General features: G+C 39.1%; 1 protein-coding gene and 1 pseudogene across 1 annotated transcript in view; one reads left to right on the forward strand and one right to left on the reverse strand.

Moving 5' to 3' along the window:
- Positions 1-18,780, forward strand: part of SH3BGR (SH3 domain binding glutamate rich protein) — a 70,216-nt gene that overhangs the window by 12,668 nt on the left and 38,768 nt on the right. Inside the window, exon 3 of the mRNA XM_058523120.1 lies at positions 13,694-13,774. Coding sequence (XP_058379103.1) covers positions 13,694-13,774 — 81 coding nt within the window. The remainder of the gene's footprint in view (positions 1-13,693; positions 13,775-18,780) is intronic.
- On the reverse strand, positions 8,213-8,649 carry LOC131423036 (cAMP-regulated phosphoprotein 19-like; annotated as a pseudogene).

Here is an 18,780-nt window from a genome sequence, read left to right on the forward strand (position 1 = left end):
AGTGTAGAGAGGATTTCCTCCTTGAGGAAGAATCCTCCCCTCCACCTCCCCCTTCTGCCCTCCCCATACCCTCCCCACCTCCCAACATCCCTCCACCCTGACCCACATTCTAGGTATTGTAGCTCTTGTTCGATAAGGAAACGGATAATAAGGTTTTTTGGGGGTAGTGGTGGTGTGCAATTATTTTATTTTTAATACAAAAAATATATATATGTATATTTTTTTTGGTGAGGAAGATTTTCCCTGTGCTAGCATGTGTTGTGAATCTTCCTCTTTTTGCCTAAGGAAGACTCACCCTGAGCTAACATCTGTGCCCATCTTCCTCTATTTTGGATGTCAGTTGCTGCCACAGGGTGGCTCTGCTAAGTGGTGTAGGTCCATGCCTGGGAACCGGACCCAAGCTACCGAAGTGGAGCATGCCGAACTTCACCACTAGGCCATGGGGCTGGCCCCTAAAATATTTTTTTAATAATTGAAAAATTAATACATGTGGACACTGAAAAATTAAAATGGTTCAAATATTGCCTCCAATGAAAATTATTCTCCTTCCCATTTCAGACCCCTTCACTCTGGTTCCTTCCCCTGAGGTGGGCTGGCATCTGGGAAGTCACCCAGGGCCCTATGCTCAAGGAAGCTCTCTATTTGGTTTAATGCTCTACTGTCACTGTCTTGAAATTCATAACAATTTTTGAAAAGGGACCCAGTGTTTCATTTTGCACGGAGCCCTGAAAATTAAGTAGCGGGTCCTACCCTGATCAACCAATGTAGGCCATTTCTTGATCGACTTTCCAGAAATTTTCTGTGTATATTTACCACTGTGTATCACTTAAAAATGGGAGTGGGGCCTGGCCTGGTGGCGTAGTGGTGAAGTTCACGTGCTCCACTTTGGCGGCCCAGAGTTCACAGGTTCGGATCCCAGGCGTGGACATACACCACTCATCAAGCTGCGCTGTGGAGGCTTCCCACATACAAAATAGAGGAAGGTTGGCACAGATGTTAGCTCAGGGCCAGTCTTTCTCACTGAAAAAAAAAAAAAAAAAGGAATGTACTATACCCACGTTTTTTTCACTTAATAACTATATCTCAGAGATCATTGCAAAGCTGAGCATAGTCCTTATTTTAATGGATGCGAAATGTTCCATTGTATGCGACATAATTTATTGGCACAGTCCTCTGATGGGGAGCATTCAGGTTGTTTTCAGTCTTTCACCATTACAAACAATGCTGCAGGAAACCTCTTTATACATATAGATCTTTGTATCCAGTATAAGCATAAATATGTAGGATAAATTCCTAGAAGATGTGCTCAGTTAAAGCATATGTGCGTCTCAAATTATGATAGATGTTGGCAGGTGGCTCTGTACTGCGGTTGAACCAATTTACATTTCCACCAGCTCAGTTTGCGAGTGGCTAGTTCCCTGAGACTTTGACAACACTGTATATTGCAAACTTTTGAATCTTTGCCAATCTATTGGATGAAAAATGTATTCTCACAGCTTTGACTTGGATTTCTGTCCTTGTGGGTGAGGCTGAACATCTTTTCCTATTTTTATAAGCTACTTGTATTTTTTCTATGACTTGTTATTTTCCTGTTGGGTTACAGTGATGTTTATTGGTTTGTTAGAGTCTTTACTTATGAAGGAAGGTGGCCCTTTTAATTCCATAGATATTGCAAATATTTTCCCATGTTTCTTATTTGTCTTTTGTCTTTTTAAAGTGATACTTTTTGGAATGCAGAACTTTAAAAATTTTTTGTCTAGACAAATTTAATCTTTTTTCTTTGTGGTTCCTGCACCCCAAGTCTTGTTTAGAAAAGCTTTCTGCACTCTAAAGTTTTCAAAAGAATCATCTCATGTTTTCTTCTAGTACTTTTCCAGTGAAAGTAGGATTTTAAATCTCTTGCTTTTGCTTATTTTAACTGCCCTTTTTAATTAAGGCTGGCTACAGTAGAGACAATATTGAAGTGTGTAGTTTTCAATCTATGTTAACGCCTAGGGTAAAGTTTCTGCAGTTATTTTCTGCTATAAAAAGAAAACTTCAAAGGCATTTCTTATCCCGTTTTGCTGTGACCTAGCAATTTTTTAATTTGAACTGTGGTGGAGAAAGCAAACGTTTCTCAAGTTAAAAAAAAAAAAAGACTTCTATTTTAAAGATATATTTTCCTATTACAAGTATGGATCTGATGAGATGAGCATACAAATTATTTTATGTTTAACTGTTTTTAATTCTTTTTAGTCCTGCCTTCAAAGAAGTATTAGTGGTTTATCTTACTACCAGCTTTGCTAAATTTGCTTTTCTGCAGTCTGTGGACACTCTTAACAAAAGTACATTAGTGAGGCAGAGGGCTTTGTTTCCAGAAAGTAGGTAAAAATGATTATTTTTATCGTAGGTTCAGATTTTAAAAGGAGGCTCAAATGTTCTGAAGGATACGTTAGGTTTAAAAAGGCGTAAAGACGAATGGTCCGTCAATGTATCTTTCCGCATGATTGAAATGTGTACTGTAAGAATAACTATGATTTAAGGCGGCTCACTGGTCTCTGAGGATTCTTGAATGGTCACCCATACGCCATGCCTGATGATGGCAGCAGGGAGAGGGAACCGCAGGGACAGGCAGTAGATTTCTCTGCGCCAGGGCGTGAGAGGACTGGGTGTCAGGGTAGTTCTAAATACCGTTGTGTCTCTGCCGGTCTGAACGCCTGCTGCTCTCTGCAGAACAGATGAAGATGTTATCCCAAGGGCATGGCAGACAACTGTTAGCTAGAGAAAGGAGACACCCGACAGGAAGCCAGGCACAGAGGAGGCCAGGTTACCCGCCTGGCAGAGGAATATGAGCTGGAAGTGGCAGATGTGTCTGTCGATGCCAAGTGGGAGTCTGTGCATCTCAGCCCAGGTAAGGGCTGGGGTGACTGCCTGGGTCTGAACATAACCAAAGGGGGCTTTGACCATTCAGCAGAGAGGCAGGTATCCTCAGGGCTGCAAGAGAGGGCAGGAAGCCAGCTCAATTAGGGTGGGGGGAGGGCTCTCCCAACACAGTGATGTTACTGAACAAGCTATTTTATGTCATTAAAAATTTATTATGAAATATGCCATTTATGATAAAAATATATAGTTTAAAGAGGAATAATAAAATGAACAACCATGTGTACACCATCCAGTTTGAGAAGTATGATATCACCAGAAATTGAGAAGTCCACTGTGTTCTTCTTCCCATCATGTCCGTCCGCCTCCCTCTGCCCCAGAAGAAGCTGCTGTAGTGAATTTTGTGTTCACCATATCTCCTCTTTTCTTTTTTCTTCTTTTTTTTTGTTTTTGTTGAGGAAGATCAGCCCTGAGCTAACATCCATGCTAATCCTCCTCTTTTTGCTGAGGAAGACCGGCTCTGAGCTAACATCTATTGGCAATCCTCCTCCTTTTTTCTCCCCAAAGCCCCAGTAGATAGTTGTATGTCATAGCTGCACATCCTTCTAGTTGCTGTATGTGGGACGCGGCCTCAGCATGGCCGGAGAAGTGGTGCGTCGGTGCGTGCCTGGGATCCGATGGGGCAGCCAGTAGTGGAGCGGTGCACTTAACCGCTAAGCCACGGGGCCGGCCCCCTACTCTTTTCTTTCATCTCCCGTTTATATATCTAAACACTACGTTTGGTTTTGCCTATTTTTGAGCTTTCTATAAATGGACTCAAACTCCATGTATTCTTTGACTTGCTTCTTTCACCAACATATTTTAAAGATACATCCATGTTGATCAGTATTGTTCATAGCTTATACATTTTCACTGCTCCAGAATGGACACTGGTGTGTGTCCCAGTCCATTTGGGCTGCTGTAACAAAGTACCATAGACTGGGTAGCTTATAAACAACAGAAATTAACTTCTCACAGTTCTGGAGGCTGGGAAGTCCGAGATCAAGGCGTCAGCGTGGTTGAGTTCTGGTGAGGGCCCTCTTCCTGGTTCATAGCTGGCGCCTTCTCCTGTGTCCTCACGTGATGGGAGGGTGAGGGAGCTCTCTGGGGTCTCTTTTATAAGGCATGAGTCCCGTTCATGCGGGCGCCACCCTCATGACCTAAACACCTCCCGAAGGCCCCACTTCCTGATACCATCGTCTTTGGGGGTTAGGATTTCAACATATGGATTTTGGGGGGTCACAAACATTCAGACCGTAGCAGTGTGGTTTCTGGTCTTTCGCTGTTACAAACAGTGCTGCTCAATGAATGCTCTCGACAGGTCTCCTGGAGACATGCGCGTTTCTCTTGGTTCTGTTAAGCAGGAGCGGAATAGCTAGGTCACAGCGGTCAGCATGTTTCACTTCTTCACCAACATTTGGCATTGTCCAACTTTGACATCTTTGTGAGCCTGGTGGATGTGAAATGGTAACTCCTTGTGGTTTTAATTTGCATTTCCCTGATTTCTAATGAGATTGAGTAGCTCTTCATGTTTGTTTTTCCTCTTCTGTATATCTTTTGAACATTTTTCTGTTGTTTTTGCCTTTTCCTTATGATGGAAAAAGAGTTCTTCAATAGCATAGAAGAGACTAATCTTTTCTCATGTGCACTGCAGATCTTTTCTCAGTTCATGGCTTGTCTTTTTACTCTTCTCTACTCTGAAATCATAAAGATATTCTCCTGTATTGTCTTCTAAAATTTTTACAATTTTGACTTTACATTTACTTCTTTAATGGATCTAAAATTAATAATTTTTTGGTACATGGTGTGAGGTAGATTGAAATTGAACCTATTTCGATTTTTAAAAATAACCGGTTAGGGGCTGGCCTGGTGATGTGGCGATTAAGTTCATGCATTCCGCTTTGGCGGCCTGGGGTTTGCTGGTTTGGATCCTGGGCGCGGACCTATGCACCACTCATCAAGCCAGGCTGAGGTGGTGTCCCACATAGAAGAGCTACAACTCTACAGCTATGATACATGACTGTGTACTAGGGCTTTGGGGAGAAAAAAGAAAAGAGGAAGATTGGCAATAGATGTTAGCGCAGGGCCAATCTGCCTCAAAAAAAAAAAAAAAGCCAGTTATTTCATCCAGTTGTCTTATCCACATTTATTAAAAAGTCCATCCTTTCTCCACCTATCTACAGTACCAGCTCTGTCATAATCATTTGTATATTGTGTGTGGGTCTATTTCTGGACATTTTGTCTATGTGTCTTGCTATTTATGGTCCAATACCATGCTCTCTTTATGATCACAGCTTTATAATAAGACTTGCTGATCTCCTTTTTCTGCTTCTTCTTGTCATTCTTAGCCCTTTGCTTTTTCATTTTAGATTAATTATCTTATTTGGTTCTACAAAAATCCCAGCTGAGATTTTGATTGAAAAATTATTGGATCTATAGCTCCATTTGGGAAGAATTGGCATCTTTAAGATACTTTTTTATGGAGATCCCAACATATCCAACCCAAGGATATGTTCTATAGCATCATTTATTTAGGTCTTCTGTAAAGTTTAAATTTTCTTCATACATATGTTGTTAGATTTTTTTGGAGGTACTTCACATTTTTTTTTTTTTTTTTTTTTTTTTTTTTTTTTTTCGTGAGGAGATCAGCCCTGAGCTAACATCCGCCAATTCTCCTCTTTTTTTTTTGCTGAGGAAGACGGCCCTGGGCTAACATCTGTGCCCATCTTCCTCCACTTTATATGGGACGCCGCCACAGCATGGCTTACCAAGCAGTGCGTCGGTGCGCGCCCGGGATCCGAACCAGCGAACCCCGGGCCGCCGCAGCGGAGCGCGCGCACTTAACCGCTTGCGCCACCGGGCCGGCCCCAGTACTTCACATTTTTTATGCTCTCTTTTTTCAAATTACGTTTTCTCCCTGATTGTTGCTAATATAGAAATAACATTTTATGTTAGTATTTATATCCAGCAACCTTGCTAAACTCTTATTAGTTATAATAATTTATCTGTAGATTATTTTGGGATATATATAATGTGTATATTCATATATATATAATATATATAAATTATTGAGGACAATTATGTTTTTTCTTACACAATATCTTTCTGTCTTCTTTTCTTGACTTACTGCACTGGTGAGGGCTTTCAGAACAATATTGAACAGAAGTGATAATAATAGGCATCCTTGTCTTGTTTCTCACCTTAAAGATGGTGTTTTCAATATTTTCCCATTAGATATGATATTTGCTAAAGTTTTGTGTAGCTTCCCTTTATCAGGTTAATTTCCTAGTTTGCTAAAACATTAAAAAAAAAAACACGAATAGGTGTTTAATTTTATTGAAAAACTTTTCTTTACCTATTGTGGTAAACAAACAGTTTTATTTCTTTAATCTGTAAATGTAGTAAATTATTTACATATTTTTCTGGTATTAAATCACCATTATGTTTCTGGGAAAAACCCATCTTAGTTGCAGTGCATTAACTTTTTATATGGTGTTGGATTTGGTATGCTAATATTTTCTTTAGAATTCTTAATCTATGTGCATGAAAGAGATCGAATGAGGTCATATTGTCCTTTTCTAATTTTGGTATCCAGAGCAGGTAGGCTGGCCTTGTTAATTCAGTTGGGGGAATGTTCATTCTTTTTCTGTTCTCTGTGTGCCGTTTATCAATTTATTGCCTCTCAGCTCCAAACCCAACCGTCATCACCTGCCCTGTGATAGTGGAGCTGGATTCTTATGCATTTCTCCTTTGCAGTGAGCACAATGTCAAGCTTTGTCAGTAGAGCATGCTGGAGGGACATCGCAGGGGACAGGGACTTTTCTGTCTGCTTCCCATGTCCTTGTGTGTTTTGCTTCTTCTTCCTCTTATCACATGACGACAGCAGTGGTGTGTGTGTGTGTGTGTGATATCCAGTAGTGCTGCACCTCCATCATGTGGCCAGAGCATAAAGCCCCTCAGCACACTTGCATCCTTAGCCCTAGCCTGGTGACCTCATTGTGGTCCATCTGATGTGGACTCTGTGCACCCCAGGCCTCCCACCACCTGGCCACTATGTGATAGCCCCAGCCTTGGCCCACCTGCACCCCAGAAGGGTGTTTTCTGTTGGCCAACATCTTAGGACCAGCTCTGGCCAAGGACACCCCGTGAACTTCTCCACCATCTTGGGGCTGCAACCTCACCCTATCTTGTGAGGTCTGAACCCTAGACTTGGGGAAGGGTCCTCGCTCTTTTCAGTTTCTTTCCTGAGGCACTGTCCCTCAGCCCTGGGGTATTCTTCAGTCTTCTCTCCCCCTTTATAGTTACTTTCCAATTATAGTTAATAATAATTACTGTATGATATCAGTCTCCTAATTAGACCCTAACTAATACAGCCTGGAAGAGTGTGTGCGAGATTGGAGAGATTGCTTCCTAGAAAGTGTGGTGGAATTTACCTGTGAAACTCTCTCACCTTGGTCTTTTCCTTGTGGGAAAACTTTCACTGCTGATTCAATTTCTTTAATGAATGGGATTTATAGTAAAGCACGACTGAAGCTTTCTATTTCTTTTTTTTTTTTTTTGAGAGGTTGTGCAAAACTATTGTATTTACAAAAATAGCACAAAACTGAATTCAACAGTCAAGACACCTGCACACTTCATTCACATTTTCAACAGCATAAGGTATTCTGTGCAATAGAACTGAATAAGAATACTAGCTTCAGTGGCAGCTGTGAAGCACTAGAGTCATATAAATTACACCACAATGGGCAAATATTGCCCAAGTAAAATTCTGTTGTTAATCCTGAAACAGGTTCAAGGCCATTCAACTTCAGTCACAGAGATACAAATATTTTGGAGCCCCATCTATTTGCATTTGAAATATGTGATCTTTCTTCCAATTTGTGGTCTTAAACTTCTGTTTTACAAAATGCAAAAGGAAAATACAGAAGAAATCAATACAATAAAGATTATATTAAATAAGAGTAACATAAAAAGCTATAATTAAGATGAACTAAAGTAAGCCAAAATATTAAAATTGTAAAACTTGCTTATTGCATGTTGGAATCAGTTCTAAAGTGGGAGTTAGATAATATATGCAGTTATTTTCAAATAGATTGCTTTATGTGGCTCTAACATGTTCTTTTCATCAGTGCGCTGTTCAACTAATCAAAAACCCCTACAGATGTATATTTCCTCGCAATAGCAGTACACACTACTGCTGCCTGCAAAGCGGTCACTCTCAAATGACTTGGTGAATGAAAGGAAATGAAAAGCGGAGAAGTAAGGTATTAAGGAGAAGTAATGGGAATTAGAAGATGCAGGTGGTTCAGCTCTTTTAATCAGCCAGCCAGCTTGCTGGCAACACGGGTGGTTTCTGTCGAGGAAGGCCCAGTGCAGTGGGATCGTGGTCACCACGGCCTCTGTCTTATCCGGGGCTGCAGTAGCAAGTTGCTTGTTCTCCATGTTTCCTTTAGCCATGTTGTAATCCCTGAATCAAAATATTTTTGCCCTTTCTGCAATCATTCCTCAAGGAGTCTGAAACTCCAGGCTTTTGTCCCAGACGAGGATCCCTTGCTATTAATTTTGCTTCAGCTTTCTCTGGACTAGTCGCTTCCATTCCTTCTGCTCCTCTGCGGAGGCAGCTTTGGGACTTCCACAGACACACTGCCCGTTTGCAGACCAGATGTCGGGAAAGATGCGATTACCTGGTGGCCAGGCCCCCGCCCCCTGGACTCCCAGCCCCCCTCTATTTCTTCTTAAGTTGGTTTCCATAAATTCTATTTCCACAAATTCTAAGACATCCACTCCATCTGAGTTTTTAAGCCTAGCATAAAGTTTTCAATAATATAGTTTTATTACCTGTCTAAAATATATAGTTATGTCTTCTCTTCATTTCTAATTTTTTTCCTTTGTGTCTTTTCTTTTTTTTTTTTAAAGAAAGTGCATTTTATTTATATATCTATTTTAATAATTTTTATTTATTTATTTTTCCCCCAAAGCCCCAGTAGATAGTTGTATGTCATAGCTGTATATCCTTCTAGTTGCTGTATGTGGGACACGGCCTCAGCATGGCTGGAGAAGCGGTGCGTTGGTGCGCACCCAGGATTCGAACCCAGGCCGCCAGCAGCGGAGCGCGCGCACTTAACCGCTAAGCCACGGGGCCGGCCCTTTGTGTCTTTTCTTATTTTTCCTCTTAGTTAATCTTGCCCATAGGTTTTTTTTCATTTTTGTCTTATTTATTTGTTTATTTATTTATAAAATTTACCCTTCTTTCCTTTTTTTAAAAATTGAGATATAATTGACATATGACATTGCATTAGTTTCAAGTATACAGCATAATGAGTTGATATAAATATATATATATATACATTGAGAAATGATCACCACAATAAGTTTAGTTAACATCCATCACCACACAGTTATAAATTTTTTTCTTGTGGTGAGAACTTTTACCATCTACTCTCTTAGCAACTTTCAAATTTTTTTTGTCCTGTTGATTCTTACTGATGTATGTCTATATCTATACGTCTCTAGCTATATATAATTTTTCCTCCTATTTGCTAAATTTCTGCTCATCCTTATTATTTTTTCTTTCTATACTCTTTGGTTTCTTCTTTTCTTCCCTACTTTCATGTTTAGTTAGCTGCTTGGCTCACTACTCCTAAACCCTTTTTCTTTCCTAATGTCGATATTTAAGACTATAAATTCCCCTCTGAGTACGTCTTTAGCTCATTCCGTATATTTTGATATACAGTATTCTCATTGTTATTTCTAAAACATTTATAATCCATCATATGATTTCTTTTTTGACCCATGCATTGAGATTATGGATACATTTGGAGTTTCTTCTATTATTTCGTAATGTGCTTTTTATTTTTCCCACTATGACGGTTTCTTTCTTTTTTTATCCTTTCTTGACTTTATTGTATTGACTAAAGTCTCTTTTTCTAATTTTATCTACCTCTTTACTTAGTAGAAGTGATCTGTTCTTTCAGTGATTGCTTTAGTTATTTTAACACACATGCTTAATTTAAATGAAAGATAATCAGTATCTTTACTCTTGTCCCAAACGTTAAAAGAGCCTTTACACTCTTTAATCACCCTCTCTCTACTTATGGGTGTTTTGTTTTTTCAGTATATTTTTAGTTTGTTGACTTCAACCCCCCACCCCCCAAATTAGACATTTCTACTTATTGTTTTTATACTCAGTATTTGTTTAGATTTAGGTTTACCTACATGTTTATTAATATCTTTGCCCATGATTCCTTCTTGTATCTTAGATAATCCATGTGGAATCATTTTCCTTCTGCCTGAATACATCCTATAAAATTGCCTTAAGTGAGGGTCTATTGGTGGTATGTTCTCTAAATTTTTGTTTGTTTAAAAGAGATATTTTCCAGACAAATGTCTTTATTTTGCTCTCATGTTTGCAAAACAGTTTCACTGTGTCTAGAATTCTGGATTGGTGGTTAGTTTTTCTAAACACATTGAAATTATTGTTTTATTTTCTTCTGTCTTCTGTGTTGCTGTTGAGAAGCCAGCTGTCAATCTAATTGCCATTCTTTTGTAGGGAAACTGTCTTTTTTCTTCCCTGCTCCCTCTCTCCCTCCCCATTTCCCTCCATCACCGCTTTTAATAATCTTTCTCTAGGATGTGTCTATGTTTAGAATTCTTTTTATTTATTCAGTTTAGAATTATTGATTTGGCTTCCTGAGTCTAAGGATTGGTATCTTTCAACAAGTCTAGAAAATTATTAGCCATTGTGTTTGAGTATTGTTAGCTTCTCCTAGAGTACCTATAAGATGTTTCTTAGACCTTTTCACTCTGTTTTCCTGTAATAATATTTCTTCCACACTTTTATTCTTTTTTTTCCCTCTCTAGATAATTTCTTTGGTTGAATCTTCCAGTTAGCTAATTTTCTCTTCTGATGTGTCTGATCAGCTATTTAATCCACATAGGTTGGGTTTGCAATTCAGTTATTACATTTTCATTTTGGGGAGTACGTTTTGGTTCTTTTCCAAATTTGCTTGATTGTTCTCTTTAGTTTGTTTATATCTTGTGTTTTCAAGCTTCTCTTTCATTTCTTTAATATGTTAAATATAGATATTTTATATTTTCTTCCTGATAATTCCAATATCTGATTCTGATTTATGATTCTGCTTTTTGTTATTTCTGTTGGCATTCATTTATGGTGTATTTTTATTTCCTTATTTATTTTGTGATTTTTGACTTGGAACTGCTCATTTTTTAAAACTTTATTTCTGGATACTCTTTGAGCCCTGGAATTTGTTTCTGTGAGTTTCCTGGGAGCTTTATAAGAGCTAGAAACCTTTTAAATTAAGATTTCCTTTGAAGATGTTTTGGACCATGCATGTCATGGGAATTTGGACCACAAACTCATGTGAATTCTGGCTTGTGGTTATGAATTCTCAGGGGAGAATATTTTCTCCTCCACTCAGCACCAAAGTGGAGTCAGGCAAGGTTTCTTCTGTTCTGCATGGCAGTACTATTCCTCATTTATATTTATATTGAAAGTAGAGCCTTCACCAGGGTTCTGGAGTGTGTGTGTGTGTGTATGTATGTATGTGTGTGCATGTATGTATGTGTGTATACACATGTGTGTATATGTATGTATATGTATTTATGCGTGCATGTGTATGTGTGTGCTCACATGTGTATATTATGTATGCAGGCATGTATTTGTGTGTGCACATGTACACGTGTATGTATGTGTGTGCATGTGTATATTATGTATGTGTGCACATGTGTATATGTATGTTTGTGTATATATGTGTGTATGCATGTGTGCATGTGTGTATGTATATGTATTTTGTATATATGTGTATGTATGTGTGCATGTGTGTATCATGTAGGTGTGCATGTATGTGTATGTGTGTATATGTGTATGTATGTGTATGTATATCCATGTGTGTACATATGTATGCATGTGTGCATTGTGTATGTATATGTATGTGTGTATATATGTGCATATGTGTGTATGTATTTGTGTGCATGTGTGTATGTATGTGTATATGTGTGTGTATGTATGGGTGTATGTATAAATGGTGTATGTATGTGTGTTTGTGTATGTCTGTGTTTTATAAATCTCTCCACCTTGAGGAGGCCTGAGGCTTTATCTTCTTCCTCCTTTTCCCTCAGCAACATCAAAGTGGAAGCTAAAGATCTGGGTTTATCAGAAACTCTCAGTGTGGATGGCAGCCTTCATGTATGCTTACTCTTAGGATTCCTGATCTTTCTTGGCTATGATCTTTCCTTTTGTACCTGCTCAGCAATGCATTTGTACTTTTTGTCTTAATCTGGTTTAAAAAATTTTTTTTCAAGGCAGTGTTTCATGGCATCTATTGTGCCACACTAACATAAATGGAAGTTGAAAAACCATTTTATACTCATTATTTTCTATATTTATTTGTTAGCATCAAGTCAGAAATAATGACAAATTGTTGTTCACTCCTCTGAAATTCTGAAGAAGCTATTTGAACTTAAGTTGAAGCAAAAGACAATTCACTCAACTGTAAGAAAACCTTTATTGACTTGGAAGCTTCTAGAGTTGGCCAACTAGAGAAGTTATCAGATCTTTATCTATGGAATTTTTGGAAAATAACATAACTTTGCCTCCTGATATTTCACCTACTTACCAACACTACTACTAATGTATTCTATCATGTAACCTTTTAATAACACCTACAAAGCGTGTGCTCCAGGAATCAATCAGAATTTCTGATACCAAAGGATCACTTACTCATGATGCTCTATTTCCTTCAACTGAGATTTGAGGCAGCTTACAAAAATGCATCAGTATAAAAGAATAAAATTAATCAATGAGAGAATCAGGATAGCAGGTAGAAAATAATAAAGCTGTGGATAAGGTTAACACACAGGAGTATATAACCTTTTCTTCCCAGTATAAGCAGCCTGTATTTGGTTTTAAGCTTCTTAACACACAATAAGAGCAGGGTTGGCAATAACACGACTAAGTTGGTTTGAGTGTCATCCTGTTCAGGCCAGGCCAGACACACCACTGTTCTGAGTGGGTCTTTTTGGAACACTGTTGAAACTGCATCACAGCCCTGCTGACAAAGATGGGCAGTAATGAAGGAGTCTGAGGGAATATGTTTATGTTTTAATGATAAAAAATGAAGCTCTTCCAAGCTATTGACGACCACAAGACTGAAGTGTCGGTTTAGGGCTGGACCCACCTGGGGAAGGAGGTCACTCTGGGTGGGGTCTGGGGTGGGAGGTGGAGCTTCATCTAGCTTCAGATTTCGATCAGGTACTAGGTTTCACATCACTCTACAGTTTTTCCCATTTTGCCAAAACAATCGCAGCTCTAAGCCCTCCACGATCTTGTGGCTCCTGGTATCCGAAGCTTCCTGAGATGGATCTGGGCCCTTGCAAGCTACAATAATGACAGTAGAGAAACCCTGTGTTGAGATGTCTGCAGGACTCTTTTGCTGGGTATATCTGAGTCTTGTCAGCAATTCCTGAGCATGAACAGGTGTGTGTGTGTGTGTGTGTGTGTGTGTGTGTGTGTGTGCATATGCGTGAGTTTATTCTCACCACTCTGTAATAGGCACAATGAAAGTGTGTAAAAACAAATGTGAAGTTCACGGTTAGATTACTTATTTTTTAGAGTTAGTCATCTGTGACAGAATAAACTGGGATAACCTTCTGGGTTAGCTCCTAACTTAAATAAATAAATAAATAAATAAATAATGAATAAAAAAGATCAACTTAGGTAAATATACTGGCTCACAACTGTGCAATGGGTTTAAACATTCTTTTTCTTTGCTTTAAGGATTTTGACTCTTTCTTCTCTGCAAAAGAAGAGAATATTATTTTTTCATTCCTTGGTCTGGCTCCCCCTCCGGGCTCTAAGGTAAGCTTGAACACCCCACTGGGACCCAATACAGGTCATAATAAGTGAAGATAGAAATCAGCACCCAAGACTGTTTAATAAATGATGATCTTTAAGTTAACATGGTTTTAATATACTCCTTATTCTGAGAAAGTCTTGTGCATAGAGATGATGTAAAGTTTTTACTAAAACATGTTCCCAAACTATGCTTTTCATATTTTTGCCCTGTTTACACCTTGTGATAGTAAGTTTTACAATACCTAAGTTAAGAAATATCATTGCATTCAATAATCTTAAGTGGAGTCATTAAATATGTAAAAAAATGAGTTCCTAGGTTGTGTTTATGAAATTATTTGTTATGAACTGACTTCTCATATAGCTTATGTTAATTTTATAATGATATATACCCCTATATTAATTATTTCTATTTAAAATGAATTGAACTTTTTTAGTCTGATAAAGAGGGAAAAAGAAAGATCTAGATGTAAGAACAAGATAGATTTCATCAAGTTTTTTTCCTTCGGTATTGTTTCATCTTTGATTGTATATAATTATGTCAATTAAATAGAGAATTATGCTAATAAAGCTAATACCATGGATTTGAATGTCTAATGGAGAACACTTGGCTTAATTCTATGCAACAGCCACTTCATCCTTACCTCTATTCAGAATCTCATACACGACTCTCCATAGATACAATTCAAGTACACATTTGTTTAATTCATTTATTTCTTGATCAATTTATTTGTTTGTACCAGCTTCATTTCAAAAGAGATTTGTGATGACTGAGTCCAAATTAATTCTCACTATCGGAGAAACAACTCAAAATCGCGCCATATAGGGCTGGGTGTGTCTCAGAGGCACGTGGATGTGCTGTCGTTCGTATGTCAGCAATCTTCAGGTGAAGACCTCTGAGGTCTCTTAGTGCTTAGGTTAACTCAGGTCCAGCACTAATTCCTTCTCCAAATGGTAACATGTAGATTTCACAGTTGGTTAATGGTTCTACAGGAGGAAAAAACCTTCTCTTTTAAGGAAATACCTTTCTGGCTTTTGCCACCTTAAATGCAACATATTTCATACACTTTATTACAGTTTAAAACATAACTAAAGGCGATTACAATCCAATTTAATCTTCTTTTTTTGGTACAGGAGTTTTATTTGGTATAAGAGTTTGTTAACTAGGTCACGTTAGTTTAGCTATTATGTTTAACAGATGGTTCCTTAGTGTTAAGGTACATTTCTTGGTGGGGACACTCAGGTAACTTGTATCTTGAAGATGGGAAGGAAGGATGGAGGAAAGAGTGTTTCAAGCAAAGGAAAGAGCAGGTGCAAAGGCCCTAAAGCAGGAAAGAGCTTGGAGAGTTCTAAGACCTGCTATGAGGCTGGCGTTGCTGGGTGAGGGGAAGAGGCCCCACAGGATATGGGAACAGCAGGCCGGCAGCCCATGGGCCATAGCACTGCTCTGGATTCTATCTTAAGTGCAGTGGAGACATTGTAAGAGTTTTAAGCAGAGGAATAAAATAATCTTATTTCTTTCTTTAAAACTCATTTTGTCTGTTATGCGATGAATGATTAAAGAGGTGCCAACTGTTATAGTAATACAGATGAGATGTCATAGCGACTTGAACTGGGGTGGTGGGGATAGAACCATATGTAAGTGAGTGATCTTAGGGTCTATTTTGGAGAAAAAATTGATAAGACTTGCTGGTGGATTGAATGTGGGAGTGGGGATGGAATGAATGATTACTCCCCGCCATTGGATGTAGACGTTCATTCTGGTGGAGGACCATATTTACAGGGGGATGTTAAGTTTGAACAAGACATCTAAGTGAAAAAGTGAGACAGGCAATTGCAGACTGATCTACATCTCATTGAAGTGTGATTGAAAACGCACATGTGGAAGCCACCAGCATGTGGGTGGAGTTGAAGTCATGGGGTCTGGTGAGATTACGTAATGAGAGAGGGTCGACAGCAAGGAGGCCGGGCTAGGGGGCGGTCCAAGCTTAAAGGTGGATAGAGGATGGGGAGAAGCCAGCCGAGGAGGCTAAGATGGAGAGTCTGTGAGGCAGGAGGAGACCAGGAGCCTGTGGTGTTCAAGCTGCCGAGGAGGAGCATTTTTCACAGAAGAGGGTGAGGTTAGTTGTGTTCAGTGATGCTGAGAGATTGAGTCAGGTGAGGACAGAAGAATGACCAGTGGCTTGGACACCATGGAGGTCATTGGCGGCGGTGACAAATAGTTTCTGAGGAGAGGTGGGGCCAGAAGCCAGGCTGGAGAGGTAGAAGAAGAACTGGTGGTGAGAAGCCGGAATTATGAATAGTTATCTCTGGAGAATTTCCCCGTGAAGAGAAGATATCAGGCCTCATAAAAGTGCTTACTCATGCCCCGCCCCTGGAGATTTGGGCAGAGTCCCTTCACTCCCTGCTTGCTGCCAGTTCCCTGAGCTTTCTTGCCCCTCCCCACCTTCTAGACGCTTCTCCCGTCTCTGTTTAACTCAAGTTCTCTCTCAGTAGACACCTCTCATATTCCTACTGCTTCTCAATCCCCGTTTCCAGACCCCAGACCAGTGGGTGGTGGGAGGCGAGAGGCTAATTTTTACAACTGAAGACCTAATAGGGGTTTTCTGAACAAAAGTGATTTTTCTATCCCTGGTGAATAATAATCTGGCAAAGCTTTGAAATGAGAGTTTTCCTTTAACCTTCCATAGGCCAGATTTTAGACAAAGCTACCCTCTCCAGCAATAGTCACAATAAGCAGAAGGGAGAGAGGGTAGTGGAAAAATTCACAGCAAATCCCAGGAATCGTCTTTTCTTCATTTCTTCCCGTGGCAATGTTCTTCATTATTTTTTCATTCCTTTTCTTGTAATATTATGATTTTTTTTCAGATAGCTATGGTCTCCATAATGATCATTTAAAACTTTTGTCTAATACTCTATGAAATTGATGTGTCTTAATTGACTTATTCCTTTAATTTTTATTTTTACTTGTTGTATCGTAAACTTGCTTATGCTGTTACAGTCTCATAATGGCCATTTAAATAGTTCATGTAATAGTCTATCAAACTGGTGTGCCATAATTTTTACTATATTTTTGAACATTTGTTGCTCACAATTTTTCTATTATAAATAACTCGGCAGTGAATGTCGCCATGAAATAGCCTTCTTTCTTTTAGAATATTTCCTTAAGATACATTCCCAGTAGTGCTTTTAGTGAGGTGAAAGTGCATGAGCAGTTTTATGGGATTGAAATGTGCCACCAAGTTGCTCTCTGGTGGGATTATAATATTTATCCTGCTGAACCATGGTGTACCAGCCTCACTGAACCAGCGATGATCGTATTTAATCTCCTTGATTTTAGGACCATCAGATTCTATTTTAAAATTTTGTTTCTGATTTTATTGTGCTCTGAAGAGGGAATGTGGTGTGATGAATGTCTATCTTAAGTGCATCTTTGAAACCCAATGTATATTTTCACTTCTCTATGAAAAGACTGTTTTTTGAATATTGAAACTTTAATTTTTATCAAATTAATATGTGCATAATAGTCCTACAAGGATTATTAGAAAAATCGGTAGGCCCTGCCTCAAACCCTGCATGTGTAAACTTTCTTTTACAGGTTGTGTGGTTACAGAATTCCGTGTTGGACATTATTTCCCCTTGGAGATGTGAAGGCGCTGCTCTGTGTTCCTTCTAGCTTCCAGAGTTGCTGTTGAGACACCTGAAGCCAGTCTGTCTCCTGATCCTTTATTTGTGTTTCTCATTTCTGGGAGATTTTAGGATCCTTTTTTTGTTTTTGTTTTTGTTTTTTTTGGTGAGGGAGATTAGCCCTGAGCTAACACCTGTTGCCAATCCTCCTCTTTTTGCTGAGGAAGACTGGCCCTGAGCTAACATCCGTGCCCATCTTCCTCTACTTTATATGGGACGCTACCATAGCATGGCTTGACAAGCACTGCGTCAGTGCGTGCCCGGAATCTGAACCCCAGGCTGCCGAAGTGAAGCATGCGCACTTAACTGCTACGACACTGGGCTGGCCCTTCCTTTTTTTTGTTTTGAAGTTGTATGATGGTGTGCTTGGAATAGGTCTTTTCTTTATTATTTGTGCTGGCACTTGCTGGACCCTTTTAATTTGGAAACTCCTATCCTTCAGTTGGTATCATATTTTTTGGAATGTGGTGCAACTTGCTTTTTAACAAACAACATTATGTTTTGAGATGTATCCATACTAATATGTGTAAATCTATTTCAGCCTCTGCTATGTTTCCTCTTATCACATTTAAAAAAATACGTACACTCAGTTTTTAGATTCCGCCGTGATTTGTGCTTAGGTACTGTCGTATTGCATGAAATTCTCTTTAACTAGGTGGAAGAAAGAGATGGTCATGGAATATAAAACCTGGCCCAGAGAGACCTAAGGGCCATCCAGTCCAGATTCTTCTCTTCCCAGAGGAGAAACTTGAAGTGCAAGGGGCTTACGCGATGTGCACAAAGATACTCCACTAATGAGCAGCACAGTCTGTGCTAGAACCTTTGGTGTTGTCAACATTGCTTGGGTTTATAGGTGTTTACGCCTGTATACACGGGGAAAGTCCTTCAAGTCTCCTTTGGGAAGACACTTGATTTATGGAAATGATATTATTTGTTGCAGTGTCGTTTTATAGTAAACAACATTGTGGAGACGGGTCAGCAAGGAAATTAATCTTGCTCCAGCTAAAAATAGACACTCTTGACAATTACGTGGAAATGTATGCTTATAAAATGATATTAAGCATCATAAGCAGTATTGTTGCTTTTAGACAATTTTTCTTGTCTTAGGCAGGCTATACCAGGCCAGTTTTCCCAGGAGGGCTTTGTAAGTAAGCGCTGGCCCCATAAAGTCAACCTTACTTCTTTAAAAGCCTCTGGTCATATCTGATTAAATGACCCTCATTCTTTTTTTTTTTTTTTATTGATGTCTTAATAGTTTATAACTTTGTGAAACTTTGGTTATACATTATTGTTTGTCAGTCACCACATACATGTCTCCCTTCACA

Source organism: Diceros bicornis, chromosome 27, assembly GCF_020826845.1.
Source record: "Diceros bicornis minor isolate mBicDic1 chromosome 27, mDicBic1.mat.cur, whole genome shotgun sequence".
Classification (NCBI taxonomy): Eukaryota; Metazoa; Chordata; class Mammalia; order Perissodactyla; family Rhinocerotidae; genus Diceros; species Diceros bicornis.